The following is a 19,955-nucleotide window of genomic DNA, read 5'->3' on the forward strand; positions in this document are numbered from 1 at the left end:
AAGAAGAAGAAAAAGAATATAACCTGCCGTTTCCAAAGCAGAATGGCTGTGGCAAACACACACATGCACGCACGCACGCATGCATGCACAGAGCTTCTTTTTCTATTTTTTTTGCAGTATTTTCAGCACAGTAATTTCTTTTCTTACCATTGTTGGAATACATTCTTGTTTTTTTCTTTTGTACTTCTGGTCATTGTGAAAGTGTAAAATGGTTTATTTGCCGACTGGGACATTTTAGTTGTCATTGATTGTATCTGAATAGGGATTCTGTTAGGTTAATGATATGTTATATGATAGACATGACTAACTGTTTACAAGAGGCTTATCTGTATATATTATTAGTGTGTTGGAGCGAGTTGAGAGGGTCTGTGTATTCATTCTATCATTCCTGCATATTTCTGTGTTGTTAGCATAGTTTCATTATTAGTTTTTCACATTTATTTTGTTATTTTATTTTCGATATGTTTGTAATCCTCTGTGCCCCAGAAGGGGTGAAAGGAAATTAAACCTTGAAACCTCAAACCTTAACATGTCACTGACAGAAGTTTTTTTTTTAAAGGACTGACAGGAGAAGAAGAATCATACTCATCTGCTACATATTAATACACCTGTGATAATGATTGTGTGACAGATATTCCAGCCGTACGCCAAGTTCTGGCTGCGTCCTTTGTGTCAGTTGATCCTGTCAACGGACCTGTGCACAGATGGAATCAACTACTTCATTGTGGATCTGGTGGTCACCATGCTGTCGTGGCATGACCACGCCATTCCTCAGGTACCACTCAGTGATCGCTTTCAGCGTTGCTAGTAATAATAATGATAATGATAATAAAGATAATAATGATTATAACAATAGTAATAGATGAATATCATAATGTATATAAAAATGGTAGGAAAGGAGCAGAGTCTTTTGAAAGTTCACATATTTTCTTGTTCCTCTCTGTTTTAACTCACTCCTCATGGGGTAGCATAAAAATCGCAGCTACACTGCACATTGCAAATGTGTCGAGGGTCGAATGGAAAGTTTCTTCCTGAGGTTCCGTAACTATACACTCACTGGCGAACCGTTGTCCTTGGTACCCTGCATGACAAGCTAATCTGCATATGTATCAAAAATGGTGTCGCAGGCGATACAAGTGGAAATTTTTGGAGCAAACTAGATCACGACAGCGGCTTTTTACTGCTACTGAAGTGATTGAAATGACATCGACAAGGATGATGAAGACGTTGAATAAAGTATCTGCAGTGAAGAAAGCTACCAGCAAGAAGGTACTGACAGTGACTCAGCTTCTGAGGGCTGTGAAGAGAGGGAGGGGGGTGGGCGTACACACGACGTGAGGAGAGGGGTCAGTGGGTCAAGTACAGGGAGTTTCATTCAGTTATTTGTGTTTTGTATTTTTTGTGATTTTTTTTCCTTACCCTAACAAATGGGTCATCTGCAGGGGAAAGCAAGGGAGAAATCTATTCGTCCGGAGTGAGTTAAAGTCACATTGTTTGATGTCTTTGGGTCAGTTAATCTCCAGACATGTACTTTTCCTGGCAGGACTCGGCAGAGGAGAAAGCGATGGCATCCCGCCTGGTGGAGTTCTTGGTGCACTCAGTGTACCACCCGACCCGCAGCATTCTGCGCAATAACTTGGAGATGCTGAAGACTCTGCTAACCTGCTGGAAAGGGCGCATTGAACTTCCATACCAGTACGTTCAATTGCAATGTAACTGAACTTGTATTCACATGCTTGCATGCTTCCTATGTAGGTGGGGTATACTAGTATGTGCAAATCAAAATATGTTTTTGTTGGCACGATAATAAAGTTCAACAGTTCCATTGTGTTTTGACAGGAAGAAATTGCTTTGGGTCAGAAAGAACATGTGTTAGGAAAATTATTATGGCTGCGTCATGTTACTTTCTCTGGTTAATTTGTTTATTGTTTATGTTTTTCATGGTTCTGTTTTTGATACTATTCCATGTTTCATATCCTTTACTTGAAGAGCCCCTGACATGGGGCAATTTGCGTTTGAATGTAAAGATAATAGAATACAGAGAGTGCAGTGTTGATGATGTGGTTGCTGGACTTTCAGTTTATGTTGGTAATTTGACATATCTATAGGTGACAAAGATGTGTCAAGCAAGTTTAGTGTTTGTTCTCAGGTGGCTATGAAGGCCAGTTACCCATTGTGTAGTATGCACAAGTACTTTTGATATTTTGTACTCTGAGTGCTGATTTATCCATTACATCCTGTTTAGTTTTTCGATCAGTTGTATTCTCACTCAGTGCTTTTAGCTTGTTGGCAATAACATCTATGCTGTTTGCCAGTGTTTTCAAGGGGATATAAAGTGTTTTTGACGATGTTGTGTGCATTTTGTGTACAAAGTTTGGCTTCAGTATAAGGCGTTCAGCTGTAAGGTTGGTTCACAGAAACCACAGTACATCTGTACTGATGGGGTACAAAGTATTAAAGTGGAAAAGGCCTTTACGTGAGAGTAGTTTCATCCTCTCAGTTGGAGTGGGTTTCAGTGGTCCAGAGTTGGTGTTAAGATGATAAACTGAGTTATATGTGCTCATTGCATGCACATGATGCCTGCATAAGAACCTGTAGCAGTAATACAGTTGTCACTAGTGAAAGTCTATAAAAAAAAAACAACCCAACCAAACCAAAAAACATCCACTGTGGGAAGCAGTGCAATACAATTTATTATGATACAAGTTTGGTTGGGGACTATAGATTGCATTTCCTGGTAGACGAATCAGGCCTGAGGTGAAGACTTTGTGCTGTTGGTCAGGAAATTTGTGAATTGGATGACACTTGACTGTGTGGTCTTGAGTCTTTTCTATTTAAACCCATAGCACACTGGAAGGCAAGAAAAAAATCCCACAATGATCCTTAGGAAGCCCCACAATGATATTGAGGTTAATAGCAGTAGGCATCCTTCTGCCTCTGGGAAACTGCGGTCTGGGTGATGTTTCTGGTGCAGTGTCACTTGTTGCTTAACAGGTCTATTCAGGAATAGCAGTCTCCCCTACACTTTGCTAAGATGAAGTCTGAAGTCTGATGCTGGTCTGTCTGTCAGACTCTGGGTCTTTCTTCTTTGCCGTTTCACCCCTGAACATTTGCGTAAGTGACTCATCAAACTTGGAGAGGCCTTTCTGCACTGTCTGCCTTCAGGATGATCATTTTGAGGCTATAGCTTCTGGCATGTCTGGGTTGATGCCTAGAGTCATCGGGTCTCTTCTGCAAACATCTTTTGTATCGTAGTTGGGGTTTGCCTGTTGGGCGCTTATCCAGAGCCAGCTCTTCATACAGGCGGTCTCCGAGTATTCTGCTGTCGTCCTTTTACACAATGTGTCAGTGATGGGGAATCAAATCTACCCAGATGTCAGTACCAGACCAGATACTGATCACTGTGCAACAGCAGCTTGTGGTGTTTTTTTTTTTTTCCCAGCATTTTTTGTGAACTATTGGTGCCAGTATTAGAAGTGTAGGTTTTTTCTTTTTTTAACTTGAAATATTGCATCGGTTAATTTTGATCGCATGTTGTACTGTTGTACGTATGCTTTTATTTAAGAACACATAATGTTTCATCATCATGTTTGTAGCACACCTCAGCATTGCACAGGTTGAATCAAGGTTCTCATACAAAGCTGTCTCCATTTCAGGCAGGTGTACAAACAGCTGAAGATGCCAGATCCTAGTTCCAAAAGCAGCCTGACAGGTATACAGGTTCTGGGAGTCATTCTCACCTGTAAATTTCCACCGTATGGACCATCAGCACCAGTTGACAGAGACAAGTAGGAAGTTGAACAAATTTTTTTGTTCATTGCTTCTGTTTTCATTCTTTCTTCCTTCTGTCTCTTCTTTTTGTTATTATTATCATCTTTTTGAATGCACATGACAATTTTAATTTTTGATACATCATCCCTGCATCACTCGTGAAATCCACAGACTTCTGGAAAATATAGGCATGACCTAGGGATCATCAGAACCCACAGATGAATACAAAGCGACATTCACTGGTTATAAGTTGTAAAGTCCACAAAGATAAGGGGAAAATACCACCAAAACATTGATATCACGATCATTGACACACAATGCCTTAGCAGCATAATACAGTAACTAAGCAGCACAATGCAATACCTAAGCGTTGCAAGACAACCTAGCAGCATTATATAAAACCTCAGGAAGGTAATACAATTGCAGTATAATGTAACATCTATAATAAAATGTCTAGGCAGCAAATTGCCATTCCAGACAGCATAATGCAATACTAAAGCAGCATAATACAATACCTCAGCATCATACAATACCTAATGGTCTGGACGCTAGTCATTCGCATGAGACAAGAAACTGAGAACCTTTGTGCAGCATGCAATTAGCGCATGTAGAGGGTTATACCCGGCAAAATTCTGTAAAAAAAAAATCCACTTCGATAGGAAAATACATAAAATTGCAGGCAGGAATTTAAAAGAAAATGGATGGTGCTCTCATTGTAGCTTTGCACTCTCCCTTGGGAGAGCAGCCCGAATTTAAGACGGAGAATATTTTGTGACAAAAAGAACAATACAATACAATACAATACAATACAATACAATACAATAAGCAGCATGATACTGTACCTGACCAGCATATACATTACATGATACGAAACCTCTGTAGCGTTATACAATACCTTCACAGCATAATACAATACCTTATTATTATGAAATACCTAAGCAGCATAGTACAATAGCTAAACAGGTTAAAACAACATCAAAGCTGCATTATATAATACCCAAGTAGCATAATTCAGTAACTAGTGTGATACAATACCCAAGTAGTATGATATTGTATCTTAGCACAATATAATACCCACGTAGCATGATATTGTATCTTAGCACAATATAATACCCAAGTAGTATGATATTGTATCTTAGCACAATATAATACCCAAGTAGCATGATATTGTATCTTAGCACAATATAATACCCAAGTAGTATGATATTGTATCTTAGCACAATATAATACCCAAGTAGTATGATATTGTATCTTAGCACAATATAATACCCAAGTAGTATGATATTGTATCTTAGCACAATATAATACCCAAGTAGTATGATATTGTATCTTAGCACAATATAATACCCAAGTAGCATGATATTGTATCTTAGCACAATATAATACCCAAGTAGTATGATATTGTATCTTAGCACAATATAATACCCAAGTAGTATGATATTGTATCTTAGCACAATATAATACCCAAGTAGCATTGCAGCATAATGCAATCTGTAAGCAGCATAATACATTACCTAAAAAAAAAAACCCAGCTCCAAAACCCCAAACATTACCTATGCTATGCTATACAGTACCTTAGTAGCTTAATACAGTACCAGTACAGCATAACACAGTTACTAAGCAGTGCAATTCAATACCCAAGTTGTGTAATACAGTACCTAAGTAGCATCATACAATCCCTAAGCAGCATACTACATTAAGCAGCATATTAAAGCTCCTAAGCAGCATAACACAGCGTGCATAACACGATATCTAAGCAGCACGATACAGTAAGCATGACGCAATATCTGAGCAGCATAACACAACATGTAAGCAATGTGTTAAAATACTTGCGCTGCATAACACAGTACCTATGCAGCATGATACAACCCCTAAGCAGCGTAATGCAACACCTAACCAGCGTGATGCAACCTCAGCTTTTCCGCGCTCCTTCTGTGCCAGGTATTTCACCACTCTAGCAGCATCTCTGACCAGCAGCGCCAAAGAGATCTACGCATCGGCCGCGGAGGTGGTGGGCCTCGTTCTGTCCTACCTGGCCGAGAAGGAGGGGGAGACGGAGGGACACTTCCACTCCCACATCGAGTCCACGCTCAGCAGAGTGAAGCCCGACAACTTCATTGTGTGTGTGCATCACATGCATCGCCACTACTCCCCCATCGGGAAGAGGTGAGTTTTGGGAGGAACGCCATACAGGTGTGTTGTGACACCTGGTGATGATTGGTTGCTGTTGGTCTTGAGAAGGAAGGAAAGTTTTGATGGTACGTGATTCTTTTGGGTGGTGGAAGGTTGAAATTTGAAAAATCAGGAAAATTATAATTTTTTTTTCTTTTCTTTTCTTTTTTTTTTTTGGTGAAGGGTTGGTGGTGGTGTCTTTTTTAACATGAACAGCACAAGTCAAAAAGATTAAGTATACACAACCATAGCAACAAATCACCTCAGAGGACAAATTTATTCTTTGTTCATTATGTGTGTTGTGTGTGTGTGTGTGTGTGTGTGTGTGTGCGGGCATATGCGATATTCAGGTTTCTGCATCTAATGAAACAATATTCTGTGATGCAGGTTCCTGAGCAAGCTGTTATTCATGCTACCCGGCCTGCATGGTGCATTTCGATCTCAGTGTCTGGAGGTGATCCAGGGTCAAGTGGACGACATGGCGAATGCCTACATGGAGCTGGAGAGCAAAGGATTACTGAACTTTCTCACTCACAGGTAACGAGCACAATAACCGAGTGGTAAGACCGCTGGGCTTTGAATCCTTTGGTCAGATGTGGTCTGCATGAGCAAACTTAGCAGCGCTAAGTTTACTTTTCATTAAGAATATTCCTAATTCTTTGGTAAATTCCATATACCTAGGAACATTCTTAACTCAAAAAAAAACTTAGCGCTGCAATAGATCGCCTCAGGCAACCCGGCCCAGGCCTTGAATATTGGCTGAGACAGCTGGATATTTTTTCTGATCTCCCAGGTCAACATTTTTGCAGACATGCAAGTGCATGAACCCCCTTCATATACATACATGAACAGAACTACAAATACACATGTGGAGGATCCAGTAATCCATGTCAGTATTTGCAGATATGAACATACCCAGTATGCACACTTCTAAAACAGTATTACTGCTTAAATGGTGGAGTTAAAATGGCCTTACACATAAAACCCACGTGAAGGTAAGAGTGAACTTGGAAGTTTCAACCAATGAATGGAAAAACAAAAACCAAAAATCTCACAGGTAAAGTTGACAGGCAGGCAGACATTCAGAAGCTGAACGTTTCATCCAGGCTCAGTTGGTCTTACCACAGAAACTGATATTGCAGAATATTTTTCAGAAAGATTCCACTGAAATGTACTTCTGCATTTTTGTGTGAAGAACAGTATGTGTTTTAAGAGTTTTGGTGTCAAATGAATTGGTTGTTATTTTTGTATGTGTAACATTTGAATCATGGATTTTTGGTTATTGATTTGTTGTGTAAATGACTAGCTGTATCCATGATGCTTCTCATATAACTTGATATATGTATTACAAGGATCTTGTATTTGATTTCAAATGTGTACATCATGGAGAAGGAAACACAGCATCCAGTTTACTGATTTCCAGGATCATCTTTGTCATGAGCGTTGTAACTTAAAGATTGCTCACACAAATTTGATGAAAAAATCTACAATGGAAAAATAATTGAACCATTTAGATATAATTTCCATATATTTGATTGTATTTACATACAGTGTATGTGTATTGATTTTAAGGGACGAGGACACACAGTTGGTGTCGCTGCGCATTGTGAAGTCTCTAGCCCCTAGAATCAGCCAGAAGGAGCTGTTGTCTCTGATGCCGGCCGTCACCAGCTTCACCACACACCCCAGTGCCCTGTGTCGCTACACCATGCTGGACTGTCTCATGTGGATCTATGACAATTACAGGTATGATGCTGATGAATAATTAAACAAAAAACACAAACAACTGAACAACCAAAAAAGAAGGAGGAGGGGCATGCGATCAGCATTTCTCCATGTTCTCAACATATAACCTTGTTAAGGATGTTCCTGTTTTTTCTACTGTTTCTTTCACTTTTGTTTAAGATTTTGTTTGCAGTATGATTGTTTTTGGGTTTTTTTTTCAGGTGTGGCTTTTATACCATTCACTGATTACAAGTGACAAATGAGATTTTTGACATGGCATTAATTTGGGTTGTGTTTGGAATCTTATTTCACATATGCTACTATGACTTATTTGTAAAAGGTCTGGCATGGATCAGGATTCATGTCTTCTCCAAGATAAAAGTCTGTTGAAAAACTATTCTTTTATGTATTTTATTTATCAATTTCATGTTGATTGTGTTACTATTACAAAATGACAGCAGAACAGGATAAATGAGATTGCAGACAGAAAAGATGGTTTCATGTTTTTCAATGCTAGATAAATCAGTTTAAGCTGAAGAGGATTTTTTTTTTAAACAAAAAAATGGAATAAGTATGATAGGTTGTGGAAGAGATAAGCGTTGGCCCCAGCAATACGCTCACAGGTTTGTGCATGCAGTGTTGTGTTCGCCAGGGACAGTGAAAGTAGTGACGCAGTGGAAATCATGAAGATGACCAAAGAGGCCCTGCTGCAGGGCTTGTGTGACGAGGACTTACACTGCAGGTAACTTACGCCATTTGCTTCATCAGTCTGTGCCTCCAGTAAATCGCTAGCTGATTTTGTTGCAATAGCCACAGTTTATACCAAATTAATTGCATATGTATATCTGTAGCCACAGTTTATACCAAATTAACTGCATATGTATATATGTATAGATGTAAATAAGAAGCACTTACGGTTAGGAAAATAATATTTATGTCTGTAACCTTGTGCACAGATGCCACAGTCTTAATTCAAATCTCAACATGATTGTCTTGCTTTGGGGAGTGTGAGCTTCATCCAGTCACCTTCCATTTCAAAATCATCAGTTTCTTTATTCCTGCATGAAAAAAGAAACACACACACACACACACACACACACACACACACACACACACATATATATATAGATATATAGTTGTTGTTGCTCTTATAATTACCTCTAGTTTAAATTTTTGTGTTGTGTGATTACTACTTGCTTTTAAAACATGCCATGGGATTGCAGCACGTTAATGGCTCAGTCTCCACCATTAAAGTAAAGACCTTTGGAGATTGCAAGCTGGAAGTGGAAGATTGATAAGAATATTTTATATTGTTACAAAAGCAGCCAAAGCCACATTTTCACTGTACATTGTTTGAAAGCAGCCAAAGCCAAAACTTTCACTGTACACTGTTTGAAAGCAGTATAGCCACGACTTTCATTGTGCATTGTTTGAAAGGAGCCAGAGCCACAATTTTCACTGTACATTGTTTGAAAGCAGCACAGCCACAATTTTCACTGTACATTGTTTGAAAGCAAGCAAAGCCACAATTTTCACTGTACATTGTTTGAAAGCAGCCAAAGCACTGTACACTGTTTGAAAGCAGCCAAAGCCACAATTTTCACTGTAGATTGTTTGAAAGCAGCACAGCCACAATTTTCACTGTACATTGTTTGAAAGCAGCACAGCCACAATTTTCACTGTAGATTGTTTGAAAGCAGTATAGCCACGACTTTCATTGCGCATTGTGTGAAAGCAGCCAGAGCCACAATTTTCACTGTACAGTGTTTGAAAGCAGTATAGCCAACTCTTTCATTGTGCATTGTGTGAAAGCAGCCAGAGCCACAATTTCCAGAGCCACAATTTTCACTGTACATTGTTTGAAAGCAGCCAGAGCCACAATTTTCACTGTACAGTGTTTGAAAGCAGTATAGCCACGTCTTTCATTGTGCATTGTGTGAAAGCAGCCAGTGCCATTATTATGACTGTACTCTTTTGCAGGCTGACGGTGCAGAACTTCTGGAGCAGCAACACACGGCTGCCTGAAGGCACACTGGACCGCACAGTGGCCATGCTGGAGGCCATGTACAGCCCCGGCAGCGAGCGCCACTACCTGAGCTACGCCACCAACCTGCTGATGGAGATGACCTCCAAGAGCCCTGACTACAACCGCCACATCTTTGAACACCCCCTGTCAGAGTGCACCTTCAAGGCGGGTCTTGTTTGGTTTTGTTTCAGTTTAATATTTGTTTGTTTTGTTTTTTTGTCTTGACTACAACTGTGACATCTTTGAATACCCTTTTGTCAGAGTGTGCATTATGCGTTCGTTTGAGTTTCATGTTTTACTGTTACAGCCACATCTTTGAACACCCCTATGTCAATACGCACCTTCAAGGTAGTTTTTTTTGTGTGTGTCTTTACACACGATGTGTGTCTATATAATAACCCCATGCTTCAGTGTGTGTGTGTGAGTGCATGTGTGCTTGTGTGCCTGTTGTTTCTTAAACAGTTTCTTTTTCTCTGGAAATATTTTCTTGACACCAAATTTGACTTAAAAATAGGAAAAAGGTAAGTTCTTTCCACACATTCCAATTTTAATGACAGTGCGCTTTTGGGAAGGGCACAAAAATTCATAAACAAGCCAAAATATTTTCACTGTCAGGCTTCTGTTACATTATTTTTTTTTCTCCACAAAACGTAGCATTTATCTGATATATTGACACAGTGATCAGTGGTGGTCATTTTTAGTTCAAACAGGAACATAACTTTTGGTTTGACAAACACATGTTTCAAATAGTGAACAAAGATATGATCTGGGTTGTATGTGTTCTGATAACCCCCCGCCCCCATCTCTTCACCCCTTTAACCCCCAGCATTCTGGGTTTGTTGTTGTTGCACAAGAGTCACACCTGAACCATGGAAGACATTGCTTCTTCTTTTACTGCTGTGCTTGTTTGAGCTGGAATGTTCCTTTTTTTTTCTTTTCTTTTTTTGTTAAATGACAGTTGGGATGCATGTACAGAAGAACGCTGTGGAGACAAACCTGTAGATCTGCTGTAGCATATTTGTGGGAGGTGCTTCTTAGTACTGTGTTCATTACACACACAAAAATGGACGGAAAAGGGCAGTGCTGGAGGATTGCTGTACCATCTGACATTGTAAGCACACCAGGCAAATATTGATTTTGGAATAAAAATCTTATTGTGCTGTTTGACACAGAAGCAAGATTAGGTTGATATCCAGCACAGTGTAAAAAACAGATAACATGTTTTTCACTTTCCACAGATCTATCTTCAGATCTAATTTTCAATGATTTCTAAAGTATAGGAATGATGGTCTTTCCACAGTGCTTTTGAAGAAGAGACTAAAAGTTTAAAAACCTATTAAACAGTCTGTATGACACTCCATGTCTTATCATACTTTTTCTGGTTATGTGATGTACATAACCTGTTGTTTATTCCCTGGATGTGCAGGATTATTCAGTGCAGTCATCATGGAGACAGCGGCATGCTGTCATGACCCCACTGTTTGCCGTCACTCAGATGAGTCAGTCTATGGGTTCGTCAGAGGACAGTGTGGACGGAGGTCAGATCAGAGCCACACAGGACGCTCAACAGTTCACTGCTACCATGGAGACAGGTAGGTCAGTGAGAAGACTGTGTGCTGAGGTTGTTAAGAGTCCAGTGATTGATGGAGCAAAATTGGTTTCACTGGCATGGTTGCAGTAACACAACACCAAATGCTGACAAAGATGAACTGCTGAGTTTTAGAACTGGATGTTCAGTAAAATTCTATGATAAATTGCCTGTACAACTGATTGCTTATGCATGGTTTAGTGGTGAAAAGTTTGGTTTATTTTAATTTTCACAATTAACATAAAGAATTAAAGATACAAAATACAGTTGAGGTTGTTTCTGAAAAAAAGTATGATTGGCATTTTAGGAATGTAAAATGTTTTTTTGTAGATTTGGGGCATTTTAGCTTGTTCACATTTATGTATTTAAACATGCTGTCTCTCTCTCTTTACACACACACACACACACACACACACTATACAAAGAGAACAACAGAGAACAATCAGCAGATTTTGCATGCCCAGAAATGTGTGAAAAGTGGCTTCCACAAAAATACAATATGACTGGGAATAGGAGATTTTGATGTTAGCGATGTAAGTGCTCAACTCCCACTCTTCAACACGAACACGTTTACCCAGGCTCCAAAGCGCCATTCAACTGGCTGACACAGAGCAGTCTGGACACATTCACGGACTACAGCCTGTCGGCATCAGAGACCCCCTCCTCCCTCCTGTTCAACGTGGGATCTGGGGGGCAGGCATCGTCCAGCAAACGTCCCTCCACCAGCGCGTCGCACACACGGGGGTCTGGAGCCAGGGACGGATTTGGGGGCCGCATGGCTCGTCCCACTGCTCCTGCTCCTGCTGCTGGTGCTTCAAAAGACGAGGGTTAGTGGGACTGTCGTGGGTGGGTTGTGCTTCATTGGCTACTTTTGTTTTGATTTTTGTTGTTGCCTTTTTTTTGTCGCTGATGGATAAGGTGCTTCAGTGTTTACATAGTGATTGATAAGGTGTTTCAGTTATTGGTGCATACAGATAGATGGCTTTTTGTTGTTGTTGCTTGTTTTTTTTTCAATGAAGGATGAGCTTACATAGTTTTGATGTCAGATTGATAGCATTTTTTTTGTTTTTTGTCGTTATTATGTACAGGAAAATCAGAAGGATAAGGTTTCATTGATGGAATTTTTTGTTGTTATTATGTGAGAGAAGTTAGAAGGATAAGGTTTTGTAGGTTTGGGAATCCTCTGAGTGTTAGTGTTTTTTCAATATTTTTTGCTAAGAAAAGGTGATGGTAATGTGGACTGTGTCATTGGCAGATTTTGTTTCACACAGATTGATAGATTTATTTTTCTTCCCTTAAGGGTAAGGTCACATAGGTATATGTGTTAAATGCTATAGAATTATTGTATTGCATACTTCTATATAATTTGTTGCAATTGTTCCTAAGAAAAGGTGTTGGTAACAATTAAATTGTAGATAACAATTTACACATTGATGTACAAAACAATTTTCAGTGAAGGATAAGGCTGCGTAGGTTTGGATATTCTCTGAGCATTGTAGCATTATGGTCTTGCATGCAGTTGCATAATTTGTAGACTTTTTTTGCAGAGAACTCTGAAGAAGGGAGTGACATGTGGCGCCTCAAGCGCCGTTTCATCAAAGACCAGACAGCATCCAGTGTTTTCTTCGCCCGTCGGCAGATCAGACTGAAGAAGATGAGGGAGGTGAGAAGTGCGTTCTGATAGTGGTTAGTTAAAAAGCGGGTAGAATGGAATTGGGAAGCTGTTCCCACTAGTGGTAACTGATGCTGGTAGATGATCAGACAATACCACACGTGAATGTAGGCGCACTCTCAGATACAGCATGTATATGCATGACGCATGCATGTTTGCATGCACACATGCATGCGTGCACATGTATGTATACTACACTACACTACACTGCACTGCAGTGCATTACACTACACTACACTACATTGCACCACACTACACTGACTGCACCACACTGCAATGCACTACGCTACACAACACAAACACACACGTGCACTCAAGCACTACCATAACCCAGATGAATGAACAATAAAGCCGTCTTGTCTTTTGAAGCCTCATACTCACATATTTCCATGTTATTAATGTCATGGAAGATCAGACCTCAAGCTGTTAAAAAAAAAAAAGAAAAGATTCCTGACTACTATAAGCATGCAAAACAAATAAATGATATTTTGCTGTCAGTTACAGTTTAAAAAAAAATCTTGAATGCTATTGGAACTTTGAACAGGAAGTGATTGACTTGGTCATTGCCTATCAAACAAAAGCCCATGCAGAAGAGAAAGGGAAAGATAAAGATCCAATACACCTGGACTGTCAACACTGTTGCCTCTAGCAAGCAGCATGTGAGGATTTCATCACTCCTTATGGATATGTCGTTAGGATATCACGATGTGTTTTGGATATGTAGTGAGGATTTTATTATGTCGTTCAGATATGTAGTGAGGTTTTCATTACATCACGTATGGCTGTTATATAGTGAGGATTTTATTATGTTGTTCAGATATGTAGTGAGGTTTTCATTACATCACGTATGGCTGTTATATAGTGAGGATTTTATTATGTCGTTCAGATATGTAGTGAGGTTTTCATTACATCACGAATGGCTGTTATATAGTGAGGATTTTATTATGTTGTTCAGATATGTAGTGAGGTTTTCATTACATCACGGATGGCTGTTATATAGTGAGGATTTTATTATGTCGTTCAGATATGTAGTGAAGTTTTCATTACTGTTATATAGTGAGGATTTTATTATGTTGTTCAGATATGTAGTGAGGTTTTCATTACTGTTATATAGTGAGGATTTTATTATGTTGTTCAGATATGTAGTGAGGTTTTCATCACATCACGAATGGCTGTTACCTGTGCAGGAAGCACTGAAGCAGCAGAAACTGAGGAGAGAGAACCAGGTGACTCTGTACCGTAAATACCGCATAGGGGACCTGCCTGACATCCAGATCAACTATTCCTACATCATCGCTCCTCTGCAGGCTCTGGCACACGTCAGTACTTAAGATTCAAGTGATGAATTGTCTGTTTCAAAAAATGAAAATTGTGTGTGAAAAATATTTCTTCTGCAACATATACATGGCATACATGAGAAATAAAAACACAAACTTAAAAGCTTAATGTTTATAAGAAATGGAAAGACACAGAATACCACAATGTCGCTTAGTCTGTCATGTGTGTATACACTCAAGGTCATTCATGATTCGGTGTTGTTAATGTTTTTGTGGTGTCATCCTTAATTCTTCTTGTCTTTTCTTTTTCTGTCTTTTCGCCTATCCTATTCTTTTCCCTCATGTTCCCTCTCCTGAGTTTTTCACCGCCAATGTCTTCTCTCCTTTTGCCCTCTTCCTTCCTTTCCTTTCCTCCCAGATACCAATGCAATGCACAATACACAAACTTTATTGTCTATGCTTTGGTACAGAGATTTTCTTTTTGGCAACAGCACATGTCCATCATAAGAAGAATGGAAATATACGGATTACTGAAATTCACGTGCCTCTCCATTTCTGTCAGCCAAGCCACTTGCACTTCTTCCCACACAACTCACACACACACACGCACACACATAAACACCCGCACACATGCACACACACACGCACAAACCACACGCGCACACGCACGCATTCTCTCTCTCTCTCTCTCTCTCTCTCTCTCTCTCTCTCTCACAGAGTATGCTACTACAAAGATCACAGTTCATTAAAAAATCAGATATCACCAGGCTAAGACTAAGAATTAAACCAAAAAGCAGCACTTTCATCGTTCACAAAAAAATAAGAGGCATCACAGTAGAACAACTTCCATTCATTCATACTGATCAAAAGCCCTAACACAACTGAAGTTATCCTCTGTCTCCCCTGTCTTTTTCTGCCCATCTCTTCTTCTGCATACATGGCGTAGAACGGTTGAAAAAAATAACTGAAGTTTGAAACAAAAACATACACTTTTGACTTGTGACTTTAATTCTGGAGGATGCTTAACATAACATTTTGATAAATGATTATGTAAGTTCTGTTTTGTAATTGGTGTCATCTAAGTATTCATGATGTTATCTGTGCTTTCTTGATGTTATCTGCGCATTCTTGAAGTATTCCTGGTGTTGTCTTGTATTCTCAGTGTTGTCCATGCTTTTTGTTCTTAAAAATAACAAAACAAAAACAAAAGACAACCCCCCCCCCTCCAAAACCACCCTGAACTGAAGAAGAATGGGCTATACCTTGGGTGAGTAAAGACAGCACAAAATAGGTAACAGTGGAACTTTCTGGTGGTGGGCTAACTTGCCACAGGGCATGAATGGGATCAGGTTACTGTTAGCTTGTTTCATGCCACAGAGTTCAATATCTCCTGTCCCTCACTCCACTCCCTCTGCCACATGGTTCTGTGCCCCTTCAAGACGTTTTTTTTCCTGCTCTTTGCTACCCACACTCCTTTCTTACACTTCTTTCGTTTTCCAATCTTTATTCTCTTTTTTTTCTCTCTCTCTCCTTGTCTTCTCTCCGTTTGTTTTCCTTTGTTGATTTTTTTCTTTATTCTTGTCTTCTTTCCACCATGTACATGTGTGGTCAGACTTTGTGTGTGTGTGTGTGTGTGTGTGTGTGTGTGTGTGTGTGTGTGTGTGGTTCATTAATAACTTTTATGTCTGTTCATATAGTGTGATTTTAAGTGTGTATTTGCGTGTACGTGTGTGTGAACATGTGTGTGTGTGTATACATGTTTATGTTTGAGTATTTGTGTGCGTATTTGTGCGTATGTGTGTGTGTGTGTGTGTATGCTCAGGCACGCACTTACGCGCGTGTGTGTGTGTGTTTTTGTACCTTGGTTAAATGTATATTCACAGAGTGTGATTTTCAGATGTGTGTGTAAGTAAGTGTTTGCTTTCTGTGCTTGTGTTCATTAAATCCAGTTCACACACACACACACACTTCTCCACACAAAACTTGAAAACCTGGCCTGTACTGTGCGGTTTTTTTTTGTGCTTTTTTTGGACAGCGGGACAGCACGGTGGCCCGCCTGCTGTTCAGCGCGGTGTTCAAGGCCATCTACAGAGAGATGGACAAGGTGAAGACGGAGCGAGAGATGGAGGACGTCAGGGGGCACGTCAGCTCCAGTCTGAACCACATGCTGTCCAACTCCACCCAGTACTACCCGCCCTTCGTCGCCTGCGTCATGGTACGGATGGTGGTGGTGGGGTGAGGGGTGGATTATTTATGTATTTGTTTTATGCCAGGTACTGTAGTTATATGTATATACACTAGGTACTGAAGTTAAATGTTGGTTTTGTGGTGTGTGCTGAAATTGTATGTTAGTTTATTTTAGTTTATGCATCATGGTATAAATTGGGGGAGGGTAGGGGGTAGGTATTTATTTAGTTTTTTTATGCTGTGTACTGAAGTTGCATGTTAGTTTTTTGCTGTGCACTGAAGTTTGCATGCCAGTTTTTTGTTTACTGAAGTTGTATGTTTGTTATATGCAAGGTACTGAAGTTGTATATTTTATGCTAGATAGTAATGTTGTATTTAAGTTTTATGTTAGGTACAAAAGTTGCATGTTACTTTGAACATATCACACTGTTATTGCATCCTGTGTTTCCATGCATTCAATTAGAATGTGCGCTGTATGTTGCAGGATATAGTGTACAGTTTACGATCCAGTATCAAGGTGGACAGCGATGATCTGGGAACAGCTGCGATTGTCAGCAAGCTGCAGCCCCTTGGTAGGTATTCCATTTCAACATCTGTCTCTGTGTCAGTGCTTTTCTTCTTCTCTGTCTCTTTTATGTTATTTGTTATGTTTTTGTGGCTTTCCTGCCCAAAGTATTTGTTAATCGAATCAGCAGCCAGTCAGTCATTAAGTGTGCTGCTGACAGGTATGGAGATACATCACTTAGCCAGACATACCTACCATCCTGAGTTGTCTGTATTTGTTCTGGAAAACGAACAAAAATGTCACTGTGTTACGAAAATGTGAAAAGTAAGTGTCCATTCTGGAAAAAAAGAGAGCACGAAGGATTTTTTCATCACAATGACAGCTGTCAAACGACAAGTCAAATGCATGTGCCATTATTCTGTACAGGAACTGGAAATTTAGTAAAGCTGGGAAATGAATTGGCAAAACAACATGGTGATGAAGAGGAACATTTGTTAGAACTACAGTGACAAGACTTTAAGCAGTGATGAAGAGGTTGTGTCTAAGGCAAAATCAACATGAGTATCAACAGCTTTGTGACAAGCTCACAGCTAGAGTATTCCCAGATGAGGAGTTTCCTGCAGCCAGGTCAGAAAGGAGACAGCTTCTGTTTCTGCACTCTTTGCAAGTGCGATTTTTCAGTGAGCCATGATGGTCATGGGTAATGTCCTCAACATATCCTGTCCAAAAAAAAACACAGAGGTAACGATGCTGAAAAGAGTGTAGAAAGCAAGTGTTGAAAGAGTTTTGTTGTGGTAGGCATGTCTTGTTCATGAATTAGGAATTTATCAGTCAGCAGATGGCCAGTGATAAAGTGCGCTGCTGACAGGTATGGAGGTAATGAATGAACCGTCAGATGACCACTGATGTGACAGGTATGGAGGTAATGAATGAACCATCAGATGACCACTGATGTGACAGGTATGGAGGTAATCAGTGAATCACCAGATGACCCCTGGTGTAACAGGTATGGAGGTAATGAGTGAATCATCAGATGACCCCTGGTGTGACAGGTATGGAGGTAATGAGTGAATCATCAGATGACCCCTGGTGTAACAGGTATGGAGGTTACCAGTGAATCATCAGATGACCCCTGGTGTAACAGGTATGGAGGTAATGAGTGAATCATCAGATGACCCCTGGTGTAACAGGTATGGAGGTAATGAGTGAATCACCAGATGACCCCTGATGTGACAGGTATGGAGGTAATGAGTGAATCATCAGATGACCCCTGATGTAACAGGTATGGAGGTAATGAGTGAATCATCAGATGACCCCTGATGCGACAGGTATGGAGGTAATGAGTGAATCATCAGATGACCCCTGATGTAACAGGTATGGAGGTAATGAGTGAATCATCAGATGACCCCTGATGTAACAGGTATGGAGGTAATGAGTGAATCATCAGATGACCCCTGATGTGACAGGTATGGAGGTGCTGGAGGAACAGTTGATTCAGCAGGAGGATGGAGGTGCGCGCTCGGCCAAGCGTGGCTGGCATGACGGGACCAGTGTGTCACAGGACGTGCCTCAGTGGATTGAGCTGGCCAGGTCTGGAATGCCTCTGTCTGCCTGTCTAGCTGTCTCTGTTTGCTGCTGTATGTCTCTGTCTCTCTCTCTCTTGCTGTCTCTGTGTCTCTGCCTGTCTAGATGTCTCCGTTAGCCTCTATATGTCTCTGTCTCTCTCTCTCTTGCTGTCTCTGTGTCTCTGCCTGTCTAGATGTCTCCATTAGCCTCTATATGTCTCTGTCTCTCTCTCTTGCTGTCTCTGTGTCTCAGCCTGTCAAGATGTCTCCGTTAGCCTCTGTATGTCTCTGTCTCTCTCTCTTGTTGTCTCTGTGTCTCTGCCTGTCTCTGTATCTCTCTCTCTCTCTCTCTCTCTGTGTCTCTCTTGTTGTCTCTGTCTGCCTTTGTATCTGTCTGTCTGTCACTCTTGCTGTCTCTGTCAGTCTTTTTGTGTATCTTTTTGTGTGACTGTTTCTCTCTCTCTCTCTCACTCTCTCTCACTCTCTCTTCCTGTCACAAAGATAACATTGTCAGTAAAACAGTAATGGTGTGTCTATCCTTGTCTTCTTTACTTTTTACAAATAAGTACCTTTTTAAAAACAAAATTACTGGATGTCTAAAACCACCAACTCATATGAAGGGACAAAACACAACTTGCAGTAATTGAAAATGTGTAAGTCACCTAGCCGACAATAACTGAATAAAATGTGCGAATGAAATCTACACACACATTCATGTGAAGAATATGTCTCGGCAAAATGGCAGGTTGTACAAGTCTGTTGGGGAGTACGATGTACTTCAAGGCATCTTTGGTGGAATGCTCAACACTCAGGACATCACGGAACAGGCCATGGCCAAGGAGGCTAGTGGAGACTACAAAGCGGCCAAGGCACTGTACGAAGAGGTGAGAGTGAGATGGAAACTCTTGTCATGTTAGCTGCCAGTATTAACCAGATTAAAAAAAAACAAAAACAAAAAGAAGCTCGCCATAATTCAACATTACACCACACTGTTGAATTATGGTGTGCTTTATTTTGTGTGTGTTCTATTTATCTGGTTAATGACGTTTCTTTAAGTTACATTTTAAATTTTCTGGCACAACATTCTTCTGGATTTCAAGAAAACTAAAAGTGAAAGACTGACATTCAGTGTAGTTTGATAGGAGCTGCTAACTTCGCCTTGTAAGTATTTTTCATACAGTGCAGTGGGCATCTGTGCTGAAGTTTTCCCTAAAAAGGGAATGGAAGGATGTGCAACCACCTTTCAGATTTAGCAAGAGACTAACCATGTGACAGATCTCGCTGACTTTACATCAGGGGGCCATGGTGTGGATGCAGGGTAATTTGGGAGATGGTGTGCGTGTGTGTGTGTGGGTGCTCGTGTATGTTTATGTGTCTTTGTTTGTGCTTTCATATCTGTGAAACTGTATGTTTGTTGCATATCTGTTATGCATATGTGTGTGTGTGTGTATGTGTGTATGTGTGACT

At 40.2% G+C, this 19,955-nt stretch overlaps 1 protein-coding gene across 1 annotated transcript in view; it reads left to right on the forward strand.

Annotated features, from left to right (window-relative positions):
• The window catches only part of LOC143283193 (DNA-dependent protein kinase catalytic subunit-like), a 112,445-nt gene that overhangs the window by 58,613 nt on the left and 33,877 nt on the right, over nt 1–19,955 (forward strand). The window contains exons 49-64 of the mRNA XM_076589371.1: nt 632–775; nt 1,544–1,695; nt 3,657–3,788; nt 5,713–5,937; nt 6,331–6,480; nt 7,516–7,689; nt 8,321–8,410; nt 9,649–9,859; nt 11,121–11,286; nt 11,861–12,109; nt 12,830–12,945; nt 14,142–14,273; nt 16,267–16,446; nt 16,903–16,990; nt 18,390–18,513; nt 19,234–19,372. Of these exons, the coding sequence (XP_076445486.1) occupies nt 632–775; nt 1,544–1,695; nt 3,657–3,788; nt 5,713–5,937; nt 6,331–6,480; nt 7,516–7,689; nt 8,321–8,410; nt 9,649–9,859; nt 11,121–11,286; nt 11,861–12,109; nt 12,830–12,945; nt 14,142–14,273; nt 16,267–16,446; nt 16,903–16,990; nt 18,390–18,513; nt 19,234–19,372 (2,472 nt within the window). The remainder of the gene's footprint in view (nt 1–631; nt 776–1,543; nt 1,696–3,656; nt 3,789–5,712; nt 5,938–6,330; nt 6,481–7,515; nt 7,690–8,320; nt 8,411–9,648; nt 9,860–11,120; nt 11,287–11,860; nt 12,110–12,829; nt 12,946–14,141; nt 14,274–16,266; nt 16,447–16,902; nt 16,991–18,389; nt 18,514–19,233; nt 19,373–19,955) is intronic.

The sequence above is a fragment of the Babylonia areolata genome, chromosome 1 (assembly GCF_041734735.1).
Source record: "Babylonia areolata isolate BAREFJ2019XMU chromosome 1, ASM4173473v1, whole genome shotgun sequence".
NCBI lineage: Eukaryota > Metazoa > Mollusca > Gastropoda > Neogastropoda > Buccinidae > Babylonia > Babylonia areolata.